At 52.9% G+C, this 19083-nt stretch overlaps 1 protein-coding gene across 3 annotated transcripts in view; it reads right to left on the bottom strand.

The window, feature by feature from the left end:
- The window catches only part of FHOD1 (formin homology 2 domain containing 1), an 82821-nt gene that overhangs the window by 30343 nt on the left and 33395 nt on the right, over positions 1–19083 (bottom strand). For all 3 annotated transcript variants that reach the window (XM_090062802.1, XM_090062801.1, XM_090062803.1), the window contains exons 2-5: positions 14659–14765; positions 13689–13753; positions 973–1040; positions 51–156 (exon numbers count right to left, since the gene is read on the bottom strand). In XM_090062802.1, coding sequence (XP_089918928.1) covers positions 51–156; positions 973–1040; positions 13689–13753; positions 14659–14765 — 346 coding nt within the window. The remainder of the gene's footprint in view (positions 1–50; positions 157–972; positions 1041–13688; positions 13754–14658; positions 14766–19083) is intronic.

Below are 19083 nucleotides of genomic sequence, written 5' to 3'. Positions count from 1 at the left end.
TCCAGATATGACCCCATGGCATTGGGCAGAGGGCTGCTCTGGTTACCAACCTCGCAGGATGTAGTTCTGGTAATTCTGGTCAGCCTGTGCCCCCACTTTGATCAGGCACGTCAACCCCTCTAGGTTCACAAACTCCGGCACCAGGTCCTTATCCTCCTGCAGCACAAACCAGAGAGCTCACTGATCTACTCCCACAAGACAGAGGCCAAGCCTAAGACAAGGGCATGAGTGACTCCATGAGCAGCTCCCCTAGCGGCAGCCTGCAATGGCGTGGGGATGAGAAAGAATGGCGGGGATTGATAGAAGAGGGTGTTAGAGTTGGGGGAGCCCAAGGGCTGCCCACGCAGTGCAACCGGTAAAGGCTCATTTGCACAGAGCAGGCAGGGCTCGGAGAAGAAAGGGCCACCTCACATTGCCCACACTAAGACAATAGGCTAAATGTCAACATTAACTACTTCACTGCAGATCGGTTCAGCAGGAACCTCCAGCTCATCTGCATGGCCGCTGCAGTCAAATGTTACAAAAGATAGATACTAAGGCAACAACCAGAGGAAGAGCTAGTTGCTACAAAAACAAAGAGTCCAAAGGCTCCTGCTGTACACCCCCCTCCCCACAGTAGAGACATGCAGAGGGAAGAAGCTATATAACAAACCCCAACTGCCCCCAGGTCAAAAGCACCAAGTCCCAACTTCCAGCAGCCCACCTGCCAGCTGCCACAAAACAGGAACATGCAGGCCAGCAAAATGGCAGGCAGCATAAAATGGTGACATTCAGTGTTCATACTAGCAACTGAGGAGACTGGTGCGACTGGCTTGTGAAGTACCGCAGCCCGCCCCGGTGAGTCCAGCGTGCCCCAGCGCAGCGCTACGACCGCACACGAGCCCTGGTGCACAGCAGCAGGCTCAAGAGGTCCCATGGCTCTGGGTTGAGGGCTTGGCTCCAGGATGCTTTGCAGGGCTAAGGGGACTGTACCTGAAAGAGCTGCTTCAGGGAGAAAAGAGAGCGCCTCAGCTCCGGCCCCTGGGAGTTGTACAGCTTTTCTGAAATGGGACAAGACAGACACAGGTCTTCCATTAGGCAGTTTTAAACAAGGGGCCTCTGGTTTCCCCTAGCAACAGCTAAGGATGTGAACCATCCCCAAAGCTGCCAGTGAGCACAGACACACCCCATGGAGCCAGAGGCAGAGCAGTAGCGTCCTCAGCCAGCGCAACCGTCTACTAGCTTGGCCCCAGGAACTGACATGTCTACCATCAATGCTGGCTTATCCCAGTTTCCAAATCCCTTGGGGGTAGGGTGGGGGTGGGAGGTGCAGCCAAGCCAGGCACACAGGGGAGGGGGAGCAGGAGGGGTCAGCCCCAAGCTAAGAATAGCTTCCCACAACTCCACACTGGTGCAGAGCTGGAAAGTGTATCAGGCACCAAAAGCATTTCCCATCCCCTTGTAAGATCAACCATGGCTGTTGCGCTACCGGGGGTACAAAACATGAGACCCCATTACGCTAGGTGCCCACCACATGCAGTAACAGATAATCCCTGCCCCAAAGAGCTGGCAGTCAAACAGCCCAGGAGGACCCCATGGGGAAGGGGCAGAACAGGCCGTCAGCGAGAACAGTGCAATGGCACCAAATGGCAGGACCAGAGATGATCCCAGCAGGGTGCGGGCCCCACTCCCCATTCCCTGGCACACTTATGCCGGGGAGTGAAAGCCCTGGCACGCCGGACGCGGTGGCTGGAACTTCCGGCCGGAACAGGCAAGAGCCGCCCAGCCTGCCTGGCGGGCGGGCGGACAGACGGGCAGGCGGGCTAAACTGCAGCCGCCACCTCTCTGCCCAGCTCTGCGGGGCCCCTCAAAGTGCAGGGCCTGGGGCAGTTGCCCTGAGTCGCCCCTCTCCCCCCTGGGACAGCCCTGGGCAGGACAGCTTCATTTGTAAGATGAGTTTAGTTGGGGAGGTGGGGGGAAATTGGCCATATGGAAAGAAACTTGAGTGAGAGCACCAAGGAAAGGAATAAGAGAATAAGAGGGGGAAATGTAGAGGGTAGCTGAGGTGAAGAGACAGGGCAGGGAGGCAAAGAACTGGGAGTGAATGGCCCCTCAGCCCCAGAGCATGGGCAGTGGGCCCCAGGTTGTCAGAGCGGCTGGAGGGCCCTGCTTCAGTGGCATCTGCAAGTGCTAAGACTGCCTGGAGGGGCTGTTCATCTCTCTGCAGCCTTCTCCCAAGCCACACAGCAGGTGAAAGACGGGAGGCTCTGACTGGACACTGATTTCACAGAGTTTGTGTGTGCACGCGTGCATGTGTGTGTGTGTGGGGGGCTTCTCTGCACAGCCCTGGGAGAAGAGGTGGCTGCAGATCTGACTCGTCCCAACGTCACTCCTTCCCCTGCAGTGCAGCAGACCCTGCCTTGGCTTTTTCTGTTCCTACCAGCTGGTGTCTTTCCCCCTTGGGGACACCTAACAAGGTGTTAACCCTTAGAGGCAGAACACTATTGGTGCTCTCAGAGAGAAGCACAGGGCTCAAAAAGTTTATTGAGATGGAAAGAGCTGCTTCAGAAGCTTCCCAAGGGACAAATTTCGGGCTGGCTTGGACTGAGGTCTTCACAGAGAGGGGACAGATCAGATCCCCTGAACCAGCTCACACCCTGCTCCACCCCCCATGGCAATCAGTTCCCCACCACAAAATAACAGCTGTGCTCTGCTCCCTGGATACATGGAGGGACTCTGGAGTCAGGGTGATGCCCTCTCTGCCAAAACCCCTACAGGATTATACAAACACCGTGTGCAGAGCTCCCATCCAGCTCCCCAAGACTGAAAGCAGCCCACTCTCTTAATGCAGGCAGGATGATGAGCTAAGTGCCACCGTGAGGGACAGAGCTGGAAACTATGTGCAAGAGATGACCCTACCATGAAGCCACGGCTCATAAATACTTCTCTGAGCCTGAGGTCATGCATATAAACTCCAACAGGCTGGAGGGGACTGAAACTGCTGACTCATGTGGGCTGGGGAGGCCCAGTGCTTCCCGAACTGAGAGCTACAGCAGAGCCTGGGAGGAGAGAGGCCCCAGCCCTGCCATCCCAGCGCCTTCATGCAGTAGCTAAAGCAATGCTCTCCCCTGGCCAAAGCACAGACCCAAGGTAGAGACCCACCTCAGAACTGAAAACCAAATCATTCAGGCCCTGCCCCAGGGTATTGCACTCCCTGTTACCCCACACCAGATGCTCTTCAATATGTAGGGCCTCATGACCAGGGATCCTGGTTTTCTGATTTAAAAAATCCCCAATTTTCAGATTTTAAAAAGTAACCCAAAATCCATTTTTTCCCCATGATTAAAATGAAACACCGCTAATCTATATATATTAGTGGTGTTTCATTTTAATCACACAAAAATGTGAATTTTGGGCTACTTTTTTTAACCTGAAAACTCAGGACTTTTTTTTTTTATCAGAGAAAACCAGGATCCCTGGTCATTAGCCAGATATATCATGGGTCAGACGAAGGGCCCAGTCAGCCTGCCAGCAAAGCAGGAGTAGCAGCAATCAGGAAGCCAGTCCAAAATCTGTCCCCAGAAAACCACCACAGCAAGCTGCCCCACACCATAACACCAAGCTTGGCCCACCACTGCACCTGCAGGCAGTGCCTGCAGCGGAGGTGGAGGTTCAGTCCCAGCAGCTGTTTCCAGCCCTGAGTAGCTCTTCTCTGGGGAGTGCAGCACTTCTCTGGGGAGTGAAACTGCCCTAACACAGTCTCTGCCCAGAGTAGGGTGTGGTTCTTCCTGGAAGTCTGTGCCAGGCCTCAGAAGCATTTCTGCAGCATGCTCCTCCTGCTTCAGACTGTGGGCAGCCCACCTGCACGCCCTCCCTCCATACCACTAACGTGGAGCTCTTATGCCCCCACAGCCCAGTCACTCTCAGGGCTTGGGAGCTGCAGATGGGTTGAGTGACGACAGTCAGGAAGCAACTGGGGACTGGTCTGGGCTGGCTATTTTCAACTTGTCATCTTCCTGTTTTGTGGGGTTTTTTGCTGCACAATGACACAAATATCTCCTTTGGCTTCTTGAACAAAGAAGAAACAGGAACTCTGCTGAGCAACAGCCTCTGACTGCGCCTTCAGCAAAGAGGCAACAGAGGTCAGCTTCACCTGGGCTCATGCCCAGTTTGGCCTGAGCAGGCAGCATGACGAGGTGGTATGACATCACAGGTGAGCATTGCTTAAGACTCTCCATTCAGGCAAAAGGTGAAATCATAGGACATGACAGAAACACAACCACTGACCTCCTCTGACCTCGGCACCTTGAGCAGTGCAAAGTGTGGCTGAGCAGAATAGCACTGTTGGTCACATTTGCCTGAACTGCCTCTGAGGTGCAAAGCACCTCGCAGATCATGGAGCCTCAGAGGTGCAGGAAAGTGAAGCACCAACATGATCCCCACTTCACAGAGGGCTGATGTTCATTCTTGTCTAGCAAAAGTGACAATGAGAAGATCTGACTGCAGGCAGCAAGGAATCTGCCCTAGTGCATCAAACAAGGGCTCTGTCTTGGCTGGCCTCTGGTCTCCTGGTGCAATCAGACATGGGTAAACCAGAGAACGGGCAAAGGCCCCCACTTAGCACACATGGCAGGTTGTGCAATTTTGTACATGGTGGCAGATTCCTTCCTACCCTCTGAAGCCAGTTGCTGAGGATCTGACATGCGAGAGCTACTGACCCCTCTCTTAGCTCACAGCACATCACATCAGTGACATGAGACTTGGCATATTGAAGGTCAGAGCGCAGGAATAAGATGTCTATGGGTGGGGGAGCAAGCCCTTACATCTGCCTTTTGCTGCTCCCTTCCGCCTGCTCCTGAGAGGCTCTCTTGCATGGACTTCTAGAAATGTGCCACTGATGCTGCTTAGAGGCTTCTCCTGCCCTGACCCCTTGGGTATCTGAGACCTCCTGCTGTCAGTATAGATACAAAACCAAACTTGGCAACGTGGGGTGATCCTTCACCTCACTGCAGCAAGAGTGAGAGGAAAGCCAGTGTCCCGGACAGGGTGTGGGTCGGAGCACATTACAGCACATAGCCATGCAGGGGTTTGGTGGGGGCTGGAGATGGCAACACTCCTCACAGTTTGACAACCTCAAGCTTTCATAGCTGATCAATCTGACTGACCTGTCAACTGCAGTGAAAGCTACATCCCTGCTGCAGTAAGAATGCAGTGCTATCAGCAGACTCCAGCCCCACCTCTTCCAACAAACATCAGAGAAGCCTATGCCCGTGACAGGGGACCCCTACCTCAAACTACCTTGCTCTGAGAAGCAGCCAGTTACTGTGTTAGATAGCTCAAGTTTTTTATTCATCTGGATTTCCCCCTAGCCTGCGGATGTTTGCTTAGTGGTGTTTAGGTCTGAAACCAGCATCAGCAGGAAATCTCATTATGTAAATAAGGAGGGTTAGAGCCAGATGCCACTAAAAACAGAGGTTTACTGCTGGTCCAAAGGGGCTGAGTTTGACTAGAGGGCACTGGTGTCCTTTTCTGATGGCTCTACCTGGGAAGCAGAGGTGGTTGCTCTAGAAGCAAGATCTCAGCAGTAGAGAGGCTAAAGTGGAACAGTGGAAAGAGGCTTTCTTTAACCTAGATGGGTCTTCCCAGCTCTGCAGTAGGTAGTAAAATGTTGCCCTGGAGCTTCAGCTGCAGGGTGAGGACTTCTGGATCACAATATGGAATCAGAACTCAAAACCTGCAGATGTAGGAGGAAAGCTCAAAATGGGCAGTTACCAGCAACAAACTCAGTTGTACAAAGGCAAGGTAAGCTGAGGCTGACAAGCTCTGGCTGAATTACCCCAGATTCTACTTATTCTTGCAACAGCTTTGCATGGTCAGAGCTGCAGATCGCTCATATCCCTCTCCAGGGACATAATGATGCTGAGAGACACCCTTCAACATATGTATAACATGGGCACAGAATAAAGTGCCAAGACTTTCTGCATGGGCAGCATTGCCTTGCTGCTAAATTCCCTGTAAGCACAAGCATTTACTACAGCTGGAGAAGGCCCTTGTCAGGATGCCTCTGAGGGCCAGCTTGAGCTTTGTAAAGCTTTCCTGAGAAGTGCTGTTCATGCCATAATGCATGTAAAACAAGGTTTAATCAGCAATGTGGATACAGAGGAAACATTATAAAGCTTCTACGGAGAGTCAGGAAGTGGGTATGAAGAGGCCAAGTGAATCTCAGGCAGTAGGTGCAGAAACGATCCAGAAGCTCTGCAGAGCCTGCCTGCAACCATGCTCCAGCAGAAGAAAGACAGTGCTGAGGCCCTGCACAAAGACAGAGCAGCCTAGATCCTGCCTTCCCTGACTTGAGGAAATTAAGTGCAGCCAGAGGGCTAGGAGTACACACAGCCAGGACACAGGTGTCCACCAGCATTTTCACTGTGACATTGGAGATATTTATCTGTCCCTGTGGCTCTCAACATAGCTATAAGCAGGGATCCTGGTTTTCTCTGATTAAAAAAATCCCCAATTTTTGGATTTAAAAAGCAACCCAAAACCCACATTTTTCCATAATTAAAATGAAACACCGCATATATATATATTTATATTTCTGTGCTTTAGAAAAAGCACAGAATATGGCTTTTCTATGGCTTTAGAAAAGCACAGAATATAGCTGCATGGCTGGTTTCTTTTGACTTCCTGCTGTTTGACAGGATGTCCTAAACACAGAATGTAAGTCGTGCTTTGTTTTAAATCACATAAAAATGTAGATTTAGGGTTACTTTTTTTAACCTGAAAATTGGGGATTTTTTTTTTTTTTTTTTATCAGAGAAAACCAGGATGTCTGGCTACAAGAAGTGATGAACAGCTGCAACAACAGAGAGAAGCTTGGGCTTAAAAGCCAATGCTGAAGAGGATCTGAAAGACCCACCTCTCAACTCAGGCTTTGAATTCCAGCAAAACCCCAGTTAGATGGGCACCAGCAACATCTGCATCTCCCCGTCCCATTTACCAGGTCAGCCTGAGACTGGCTTCATCAAAACTTGCTTTTCAAGTAACTCAGTTCCCACCCTCCATTTTCAGCTTTATGCTTGTAACTCTCCAGTGTTTTAAAGCCCAGTTTCCAGTTTAGCAAAAAACAGTTTCTGACCCCATAGTTGGAGCTTCTGCTAACTGCTGCTGGGGGACAGAACAGCTTTACCCTGACCCTCTGCTCTCACATAGCTGGGAGCATTGCTTCACTTTATGTGTTTTACTTGGCCAATCCTATGGGCAGTACATGTGATTCATTGTCAGAGCTGACTTGTTAACACTGCTGTCTCGGTATACCTCTGACATGCCCTTTGGTTCATGTCTTGCAGGACAACATGCGGAGCTGGGATTCTTTGTTATAGCTGTATGGCCAGTTTCCTTTTGGACTTCCTGCTGTCTAACAGGATGCCCTAAGCACAGAAATTGGTTCATCCCTCTACAGCAGGGGTTTTCAATCTTTTTAAATGTGTACCCCTGGCAGTCCCCTTTTTATTAAGTGTACCCCCAAGGGGGGGTGCTTTTCCCCCATGCTGACCACCAGCTCGTTCCCTGCCGCTGCTGCTTAGTCCAGATAGGCAAGTTCAGGATGTGCAGGGTCAGGGCTTAGTGCTGCTCCCCGCCTGTACTGTGGGGCTGGGGTGAGGGCACTGGGAGCCAGCGGCAGCCAGGCAGGAGCGCGGGACCCCGCCAGTGTCCCAGGGCCAGCACCAGTGGGGCCCAGAGCAGGGCAGCAAGAGCAAGGGGTCCTGGCTGGCAGGGACTCTATGCAGCTGAGTAAGCTCCCCACTCTCCCTGCTGATGCAGCCCAGCCTGGCTCCACAGGCCCTGCCAGCCCCCACCCTGCACTCCTACCGCCTCACTCTGGGCCCCGCTGGTGCTGGCCCTGGGACCCCGACACAGGCCCCGTGCTCCTGCTTACTTCCACTCCCCCCTGCCCCCACCACTGCTTTCCCGCCTGCCCTCCAGCTCCCAGCTGCATGGCCAAACTGCGGGTCTCAGCAGGAGCTGGCCCAGCCCTGAGGACTGGGGCAATCCCCACGGTCCTCCTCTGCCTTCCCCACTTCTTACCTGAATTTCCCACACCAGTGCAGCCACTAACAGCCCCAGGGTCCCAGGCCAGAAGCCCCTGTTAGGCAGAAGCTTTTAGCTGGGGAAGGGGGCAGGGGAGGGAGCAGGGAACAAGTGGGCCCTGCTGTTGCAGGAACCTGCTGGGACTTCCCCTGTGTCCTATTGCCCCTGGGTCCTGATTGTCTAAACTTTTTAGGGGCCCTGAAGACTGGATAGAATGGCCTGGCAGCCTGGATGTTGCCCGTGGGCCATATTTTGCCCACCCCTGGTTCAGAGCGAGAGCTCCAAGCAGCTCCAGGGAACCCCCTGGAGGTCATCTCATGGCATCTTCAATAGGTGGCTGGTACTGGTGAGAAAAGATCTGAGCGCAGCTGGACCAAGAGGACCAGAGGCCACGGCTGAAGACCCACAGGCCCATATCTCACTGTCACAGCTCCCTGGGCAATACTTGTTCTTCCTCCCACCCAGAACGAAGTGGGGGACGCACTGGTTCCAAGTTCCCATGCTGGTTCCCAGAACAGGATGCCTGACCCACCATTAGGGGTTTCTTGTCCACGAGAGACTTGTTTGTTCTTTCCAAGGCTATTTTTAGCATTTGCCTGGACAACCCAGAATATTTGTAGCATGCAACATGTTTTCAGTCCAACAAGCAAAAATATTGGTACAGCAAATCTTTGTGCTGAAGAAGTTTAACCCCTTAGGTCCTCAAGAGCCACTGGGTCACATTTACATGAGCTTGGAGGCTCCAGATTGGGCAAAAGGGGTTAAGAGAACACTTAAAGCACCACAGGTAGGAGGAAAAGGAAATGGGACGCCTACGACCATCGGTATTCTTCATCCACCCTCACTTGGGAACATGTTCCATTGTATCCCGCGTGTGACAGATGTGGCAGCAAAAGACATAGGGAGGAGTTCCCTTGGCAAAGGGATGCAGTTTGACTTTTCCGTGCATTTCCAGGGGGACTGAGGCTACATCCATTAAAGTTTATGCTGTGCAAGAAATGGCAGCTCTCACACAGAGGGCACCAGCCGCAGGCACTGACGAGGGAAACACCGTCAGAGATTCCTCAGCTGCTCCAGCTCCATGCTTCCAACCGGGATGCATTTACTCAGCACTCAGAGGGTTATAAATAACTGCTGTGCTGCTCTCTCCCTGATTAAGACACAGCTACCAGTGGCACCCACCAGAGAGCTCAGGCTTTCTTTGTTAAAGAACCTACCCCATGTAACTCAGCTCAGATTCAGGTTCCTCTTCCTCAGACACGTCTGTTCTGAAACGATGATCTCCCACTCTCCACTCCTCAGAAGAGGAAACATAGTGAAAGGAGGAGTTTCATTGTATAGTACAGCCTAGCCAGGGGAACCCTCCGTTCTGGGAAAGTCATTATTTTTAGACCCTAGAAACCAACACCCCATTGGTAACCTCTGTCAAACTTCCAAGACCAGCGTGTGCCAGAGGCAGTTGTCTTGGTTTCCCTTTGGGAGCTACGCCTCGCCCTGAACGAGGACAAGAACCTTGGCTCCATTTGAATCACCGGTGGTATCTACAGGGAAACAGGGTCTCTGCTCCTCAGGATCCGTCTCCCCCACGTTCACCCCCTCTCCGTGACATCGCATGGGGGTGGAAACCAGGTCAAAGGTCAGAGCCTCTGTCCCAGATGGTGTCCTTAGAAACTGAGAACTGAGAGAAATGCTGGAAGTCCATAACAGAGCCAGGACCGGGCTCCTGGAGACGTCTGCAGCTCCTGAGGAGGCTGCCTACAGGTGCCCAAAGACTAAAGTGTTCCCAGCTATGAGAGGCCCCCAGATGCCAGGCCTCCTTTGGTACTGCTTCTCCTGAGCTGCTCAGAGCCCATCGCACACGCAAGACAGAGGGAGCAGGATGGCAGTCAGTTTGGGGAATCAAACTGCCACCCGCTTCCTTGCAGCCTGCACCACTTCTCATCTCCCCCAGCATGCAGCTCAACACAGGCCATTCCTGGGAGGCGCAGACAGGGCAAAGAGGACAGGCTGCACTCTGCTCCTAGCACTGCTGCAGCAGCACCTCCTCCTCCCCTGAAAATAGTGCTGGATCCTGCAGCAGAAACAGAAGATGGACACAATCTTCTTGGCTGCATCCTTCACCACACACCATAGCTCCTGTGCTGGGGTATCCCATCCTCCATTACTCCTCCATTACAGTACCTCCCCCAGCCCCTTCCAGGGGACACTGCTCTCCACCCTGCAGTGCCCCCAGGCTCACCCTCCCTCTTTTGCCAAACCACCTGCACTGATTCAGCTGCTCTACTTGAGAGCAGCCTTGTACTTGGACTATGGATCAGGCCTTGGCGTGTCCTGCAGCATGTGCAGTCTACCTCCAACCCTGCAGCATGCCTCAGCCAGAGCAAGGCACGACAGCACAGGAAATTCCTGCGGTGCTTATCAGTGCAGACCAGCTCTCAGAGTAAACAACAATAGCCTGTGGAGCTGTGGTCACTTCTGGCCTGGGACAAGCAGCACAGGATGCAATATACAGAAAGGGGGAAGAGATCCCACTAAGCAGGCAGCACTTGGCCACCTCTGTCCTGGTCTAGTCCCTCTTTGGCGCTGAATGCTGGTAGACAAACTCCTTTGAGGCTGGAGGAGTCAGCAATATCACCCTGACATAGCTCAGACCTGCTCTGCTGATGCAACCTAAAGGGCCACTCCTCTACCTTTGGAGTTTCAGGGTGGCCATTGAGAGCTATGTAAAGCCCCAGGGAACACCAGCAAGATGTTATGGGCTGAAATGCTGGTGCTTCGTGGATAACACCCATTCATCAAATAGGACGTGCATCACTTTCAGCTTCCCCACCATCTGAAAGAGATCCTCCCCTGCACAGAATGAAAGGAGATCACCAGGGAAATGTGCAGACTTACAAGGAAGTGCCTCAGCCACTGAAGGCATCTGCTTTCATACTACTAAACTGGCTCATATACCCTCATCTGCAGACTCTCACTGTATCAGGAGACCCAAACAACCAGGGCAATGAATCCCACCTACAGTTGGCCATAGGCTGCACAGGGTGTCACTGGTTGTTGTGTGACTCACATCCTTGTGACATCCTAACAAGACTACCGATGGTCTCTATTTAGCAATGAAGTGCCTGACTCTGTGAAAAGTTCCTGTTGATTCAAAGCACAGCGACCAGACAGTTCAGCCGCACACTGGCCCAGCCCAAGGCTTCCTCCACCAGTCTCCAGGGCCGAGAAGACTGTTCAGGTCTCCATCTCAGTTTTCAGCCCCCAACATGGAACTGATAGTTGCTACCATGTTAGGGCAACCATAAACTCCCACAATAGTTGTTCTACTGGCACCGTGAAACCTTCAACTAGCATGGGCAGCCTCATGACAAAGAGACAGACCCTCCCTGGGCACAGGGCTGGGCTATAGCACACACTACTAGGAGCATGTTCATCACACTGAGCCCACACACAGCTAATGCAAAACCTGAGCCCACCCTGCCCCCTTCACTCACTAGGGGACAGGTCCAGGGCCCTCACTCCCGAGCCACAACCCCACAGCCCTGCTCATGCCCCCCACTCCTCAACCACAGGACCCTGGCCCTGCTGGTAAATCTCACTCCCCACCCACAGCCCCCTGCCCCCTCCAGCCCTCCCAGAGGGGGCCCCAGCTACAGGGCTATGGGGCCAGGGACCCAGGTCTGCAGTCCCTGGCACCCTCCCCCTATGGCCTCTGTGACCCAGTGGGCAGTACCTGGCATTACAGGGCATACCAGGGCCGGGCAGGGAAGCTCCTTGCTACTGTTGGGAACTCTGTGTTGCCCTGCCCACCTGGCAGCAGCGAGGGGCACAATTGCATGCTCCTGTTGCTGGAAGAGGGCACTTGGCCATGATAGTGCAGGGTTCATAGCTACAAGGAGCTTCCCCTGTCCTGCCCCGCTGTGCTCTGCTGTGATGGGTCCCACCCACTGGGCCGCAGAGGCCCCAGGAGGAGGGCAACAGGGCAGGCAGCCTAGGCCTGCAACAGGCAGGCCACATGCACCCAGTGCACAGATCTGGGAGGCACGTACCCCCTTGCAACTCCTAGGAATGTGCACAGCAGTGGGGAGGCACCCCTCCCTAACCCTGGACCGAGCTGCCCATGGCCCCATCCCACTCCCTGACTGGACCCTGCAACCACATATTCCAGCCCCAGGCCCCAAGCCCTGTGTACCCCAGCTATGCTAAAACCCCAGTCCCAAGCCCCGCCCAACTCCCTCCCTCTCTCCCCATAGGGGTCTCAATCTCCCCCCCACCCCCCCACCAGATTTACCTGCGGGACCTGCCCTCCACGCTGCCTGGCAGCCGTGTGTGTGCGTGTGTGACACCACTGTCCTCCTGCTTCCCCCCATCCCCTTGTAGGCTAGAACTCTGTCAGCCTGCAGTGAGCTCTTTGCAAAAGTGGAAAATCCTCATGTTTCTCCGTTAAAATGAGAAATCCAAGTTTTTCTCAGTTAAAAGGGAAAATCCACATTTTTTTTCCACTTGAAACGGAAAACCCAGATCCCTGCTTATCTCACAGACCTGCCTGTAAAACCCCCCCACAACTTCTGTAATCAATCAGAATTGAGAAAACACGTAAGTCCATCTGCTGGCAACAAGGGGATGCAGAGAGCTCACTGTTGGGGTGCAGCCAGAGATGTCAGTGCCAGGAATACCAGTAAGGAAAAAGATGGGCAGCTAATTACAGCCTCTATCCTAGGATCAGCCCCTGGAACAGTACTTGAGAACTAGAGAGGGAGACTCTCTTCTTTGGGCATCTGCTCTACCCCATCCAAATAAACAGGCTGCCCTCCCTCCAAACTGTCTCCTCTGTGGGAGCTCCTTGCTCCCAGGGCCCACCAGGCATGGCCTTTGGCTATATGTATGTCTGTACAGAGTCTAGCCTGGGAGGTCCTCATCCATGACAAAGGCATCTAGGCACCACCACAACAGCAGTCAGTAATATCTGTAAATATTTAATTTCACTGTTATTTTCATGTCAGGCACTACAAACCTGGCTCTTCATGGTGCTATTGCAAAATCCAAGGCAGGCACATCACAACTTGGGGCACGTCTCTGCAGCAATCACCTGCTCTTCTACTTCTTATTTGAACTACTTTCTGTGCCAGGGGGATTCGTAAGTAGGAGGTCTGCTTAGAGCCCTGCCCTTGAAAGGCCTAGCGAGCCCACTACATCGCATGCTGGCAGTACTTTTAGGTCATGCTTCACCCATAGTGTCAAGACTAGCACCTGTGGCTTGCTCAGAACTTCCTTTTCTATGGTATTTGCTTTTCACAAGGTCCTCATTAGTGAGAGGGGCTTGAAGAACCCAACTTGGTCCAACAGTGACATGCAGCCAGTGAGAATGGAGAGGCACACTGGATGATGAGGAAGGAACCTGCCAGTCAGCTATCTCCATTAGTCTCCAGTATTACTTGGGAATTAACTAAGGAACCAGGATTAACCATGTCCCAAACAGCCCTGTTCTCTGATACTCTAACAGTGCTGAGCTACTGGTTTATGTGGTCTTGGGCCAGTTAACAACATCTAGAATGTAAGGAACGTGGAAACAGGCTGAGTTCAGAGCAGAGTTTCCAAGCCCTAGGAGGTGAATGACTCACCAAGGATGGCGTGGACTCGAACAGAAAGCTGAGTGCGCACGATGAGAGTTGGTCGCCTCCCTTTGCTGGAATGAGAAGAAAGCAAATAAGTCACCATGAACATCTTCATCACTGATAGCTTCATTCATGAGCAGCCAGAGCCTGCTCACAGTAAACTTACTAGGAGTTTACATGTTCATGACTCCTGGACCCACACTAACCAATGCCTGCCGCCCTCCACATCACCACCTGTTCTCTTCCAGATTCCCCAGCAGTCACCTCTACCTCTATCACCCCCCACATCCCCAGTTCTAGAGGATACATGCCTGCACCCAGCCCCACCACTAAGAACTGCAACAGGTTATGAGAAAGTGGTCAAAAACAAGGAAAGCAGAAATGCTCAGCTACCAGGTGCTTCTGGGACACACAAGGTAGGACTGCTATAGCTGCTCTCAGGGCAGTAAGAATATGCAGTCACACAGAGGAGAGAGCACACAAGTCACACCCTGGAGCTTCCATCTAGGCTGACACCCAGTCACATCCTGGAGTCTCCACAATCCTTTCTCCGTTTATCTCAGTCCTGACCCACAGCCAGTGCCTGCTACTCTGGCCCCAAGTTTGCTCACACCCTAAAGCATGGCCCTAGCCTGTTGGCCCAGGAGCCCATTTTAAAGTCTATATAAATGTCTGCAAAGGAGCAGCTCTCCCAAGTAACTTTTCCAGACCAAGCCCCAATTCCAGGCATTCCTTCTGCCCACCTAGGCCTCACACTTGTCTGCTCTGTCTTGCTGAGCAGCCAGGAAAGACACAAGCACCAAAAACTTGGCTCCTTATGTTTTATAAGAATGGCGCACACTGGGCAACTGGAGGACCCATGGGAAGGAGGGGAGAGACTGGGAGGTCCTGTGCTAGGGAACAGTGGCTCATTGGGCTACAGGATGGCTCCACCCCAATTGTTCAGACAGGACTATCCATGATTCCCACAGCTCACCTTGCTTCCTCATAGAACCCTTCCAGATCATCTTTCTGTTCCAGGAGTGATAGTTCAAGATCCAGGTAGTGTCCCGATGGCGAGACCTGCAGCGTGCAGTCCTCCAGCTACAGACACAAACACATCTACAGGTCATTGTGGGGTCTGGCCCAGGGCAGAGGGCTGATAGGAGGGAAGACAGAACAGCTGGCCATAGAGAATAAAGTTAGTGCTAAGCACCCAGTCTAACAACAGCAGAGCCCTTAGCACACAACAATGGTGATCATCATGGTTATTTCATAGGCAGGGCAGAGAGTGTCAGCAACAGGTTAGGTATTGGACCCTGGTGTCTGACTCCTAGAGCTGCCTGTTCCTACCTCTGGATCATGCAACTCCTTACCTATAAAATTTATTTCCCTCTCCCTCAGATCCTACCACCCTCTTTTACAGGGGTTTGGTGCCGTGCAGCAAGCCGGGTCCTGTTCAGCGACTGGGTCACCTTGCTTTAATTCAGCATTAAGTTCAGAAACTCTATGTTGTGCCCCCTCAGTTATGGCAGCCTAGCCCATCCCATCCTCCAAGCTGACAGATCCAAGATTAGAGGACTCATGGACTGCTTCCTTGCCCCTACCACTTTCTCTTGCCCTCAGAGAAGGTGGCCCTCTTCTGGGAGCTAGGCAAACCATGCTTGTTCTTTTATGTCTAACAGCCCTTGGGCAAGAAGCTGCAGAGTTTGTTAGACTGGACAGGCAGCAGGTGAGAGAAAAGGCTCTAAAACAAAATAAAAGCAGGTGGGAAACAAAGACCCCAAAAAACTCAGGAGATGTGACCAACCACAGCCTGGAGCCACAGAAAAGACATGCACCGTGTCCTCATTGCACAAGGAGCCAGTGACTCACCCACATACATGACTAAACCCTGATTCAGCTTCCAGCCTGGTTCACTGCTGCATGAAAGCAAACCACCAAAGTCATAGCCGCAAGGCCTGTCTTGGGTGCAGCCTTCTGACTTGGAGCACAGATCTGCAGCCTTACAGCACGCTCTCTGAGTCATAAGGTGACAACTCATCAGGATCAGTCATACAAGCCTTATGGAAAGGCAGTATGAGTTGGCTGCCATCTCTACCATGGGTAGGGTTAAGAACCCAGACCCCTACTACAGGCAGGGAATTTATCTTCCTCAACAGTACCATGGGAGGAACCTGAGACATTCAGGGAATTGGAAACCACCTATTCTGCTTCTTGACAGTTTGATCTCCTTTGTCTAGAACAGTGGTGCTCAACCTTTTTGGCCAGTGGGCTGGACAGACAGTGCCCAGGCTATCCACAGGCAAGATCTGGCTGATGGTCCAGCACAGGGCAGTTGTAGTAGGGCCCCATCCAGGAGTGCAGAGTGGGGCAGGGGGCATCCTGGCTCCAACCTGCCCCCACAGGGAGAGGGAAGAAGTGTGGCTCGGCCCCACAGGTGGACGAAGTGGGAAGGGGGCTTGAGCAGCCCCAACCTGGCCCCACAGGGTAAGGGGGCATGGTCAAGGCCCATTCAGCCTGGCAGGAGGGCCATGGCCCAGCCTCATCCAGCAGTGGGAGTGCGGGGAAGGGAGCATGACCTGCCCCCAACCTGCTGTGCAGGGCTCGTGGTCTGGGAATTTGGCAGTGGGGAAAGGTTGCCATATTTATTTATTTATACTTATGACTCCGTGCAGAGCCCACCTTAGGGAAAATAGCGTCCTGGGTGAACTTGTATTTTGGCATCCCCCTCCCCCAAGTCAGTGGCACTGCTGCAGGCAGAGGCAGGTGGGCAGAGGCAGGGGGTGCAGTCCAGTAGGGAGGCCCTGCACAGCCCAGCCTGCCCCCTCCCAAGCAGCAGGCAGAGATCGGGGGTGGGCACCACGCCTAGGCCAGGGCGGGGCAGGGGGAGAGAGCACTGGTGTGTGTGTGTGTGCGTACACATGCAGCACCCCACTGACTGGTTGAGCACCTCTAGTCTAGACAGTCAGAAATCTGGACTGCGTTAAAGCATGTGATCGCAAAATAATAGATAAGCAGCGCTGGAAGGGACCTCTGACCTCTGGAGGTCATCTAGTTTGACCAACTGCCTGAGGCAGGATCAATGCTTCCTATCCAAACCATTCCAAGCACATCCTTGTCTAACCTATTACTAAATCTACACAGACAGTGCTGTCAGACTACCACAAGGAATAGTACCCTAACCCGCCACAGGTAAAGCAGGAGGAGAACAGAATCCAATGTCCTGCTGCTTCAAGGGTCATTGAAACAGGCTCAAGAGATCAAGGAAGGCAGCCACAGCACCCCTCCATCACCCACTTACAGAGGAAGGCAAAGCCCTCATGCGGGATAATTCCTCCCAGACAAAATATGGTAATGGGTTTGACCTCAAGGGAAGGAGCAAGACCTTCTGGCTAGAAACCTCCAGGTTTTAGTTTCAGCTAGAGCACGGATCCACCTTAGCATAAAAACCAGCCTTAGCTGCAGCCAACCCCAGGGCTTCTGAGAAAAGTGCCCTCACCCCCTGAGATATGTAACAACAGGAGGGAAAAATATTCCTTCTCGGTCCCATGTGGCAACCAAAAAAGCCCAGATATTTGGGAAATACCCATAGTGTAGCAAGGCTACGCTACCAGCTGCAAGGTAAATTCACCCTAGGTTTTTGAAGAACCAGGTTCAAGAAAGATGAATTCAAATGGGAACAGGTTCAGAGAAGGATGATCCAAGGAATGGAGAGCCAAACATACAAGAGGACACTAAGTTGGCTTGTCTGGCCTAACAAAACAAAGGCAAAGAGCCTATGGGTTTGTTTTCTATAAATATACTTAGGAGGAGAAAAGAGCTATTTTTAAACCAAAGGTCAATGCTGGTACAAGAACAAATGGATTCAAAGGGGCCATGAATAAATTTAGGCTGAACATTAGAAGGCTTCTGACCATCAGAGGAGAGAGGTCCTGGGGCAGCCTGGCCGTCACATCTGTGACTGCATGTGCCAGATCTGCCAGAATTTATCCAATCGACCTGGTCCGAGCACATGGAGCTCCACTCTGCTTCCACCTCAGATGTGGGACTTTCTGCTTCCTTATCTTCATTCTCATCCACCATCCTATATTTGCTCCTGCTTTCACCCATTTCCCCCATAATGAAAATTAAGGAAAGGAGTACCGGGGCAAAAGTCCCAACTAGATTTACAGTGAAGCTGGTATGAAGGAGATAATAGCATGTGGTCCTCTCAGACAGCAGGGACTGGAATCAATGACCTAGGAGAGGGGTAGGCAATGTCTTTGGGCCGGAGTGCCGAAAAACACCACAATGCCTACCTTGGAAGGTGCCAAAGTGCTGGCATGGCAGAAAAACAAAATGATGGCAAGGGGTACATGGCAGGATGCCCTGCTTGTGCTCCTTGCCCCCCACCCAAAGCCCCTGCCCCACAGCCCAGGCTCTGTGGCTGCCAGCAGGTACCCGGCTCTGGGTAGCTGCTGGAGCCCAGGATGCTCCCAGCAGGGCTTGCAGCGTCCCAGCTGCCCGCTAGGAGCAGCCCGGGATCCTGGCTGGCAGCAGCTCCCCAGAGCCAGGGCCAGCTGCAGCCGGGAGGCTCCAAACAGCTGCGCCACAGTGTGCCAAGCAAAATGGCCTCACGTGCCATGCTTTTTTGTACCAGAACCCATTTGCATACATCAATGGCTAGTCCTGATCCAGTACCCCTTGCTCCTGACCTGCTGCCCTCCACCCCCAGGCCCCAGCCCCTCTATGTGTGGGGCAGGGGGTGGGTGTGTGGGGTGGGGTGGGGTGGGGGTGCCCCAGGCAGCCCCTTGCAGGCTGGAACTCTGCCAGCCTGCAAGGGAAAAGCCATCATTTCCTGCATTTTTTTTCCTTTAAGGGAGAATCCATTTCTAAAGTTTCTTCGTGACCCTTTCATGTATTCTTGTGACCCACAGATTGAGAAATGCTGACCCTGGAGTTCCCTTGTTACATCACAATGAAATGAACCATGAGAAAAATCTGCTCCATGAGCGGGGAGCACAGCATGAAACTCGGCTCCCCCTCACCAGCATGTGGTGGGGGGGGTGCTGCCTGCTGTGGGATTGGGCTCTCTGCCCTGCTGGCCTCCCCTGGAGGCCTCTGCACCTAGACCAGGGGTGGTTAAAATGCGGCCCACAGGCCGGATGCAGCCTGCCAGGCCATTCTGTCTGGCCCATGGGGGCCCCTAAAAATGTAGAAAATTAATATTTATCTGCCCCCTGACTGCCTGTCATGCAGCCCTCGATGGCTTGCCAAAACACAGTAAGTGGCCCTCCGCCCGAAATAATTGCCCGCCCCAGCCCTAGACCCCTCAGTCTGGACCATTTCAATACCTACATGCAGCCACTAGGTGAACTGGGCAGTCAAAATGGATTGCAGTCCCTTGGAGCTGCCGTTCAGACCACCGAGCCTGCTGTTT

The sequence above is a fragment of the Crocodylus siamensis genome, chromosome 9, assembly GCF_052110815.1.
Source record: "Crocodylus siamensis isolate JL-2025a chromosome 9, ASM5211081v1, whole genome shotgun sequence".
Taxonomy (NCBI): domain Eukaryota; kingdom Metazoa; phylum Chordata; order Crocodylia; family Crocodylidae; genus Crocodylus; species Crocodylus siamensis.
This window is presented reverse-complemented; position numbering and strand designations above follow the sequence as displayed.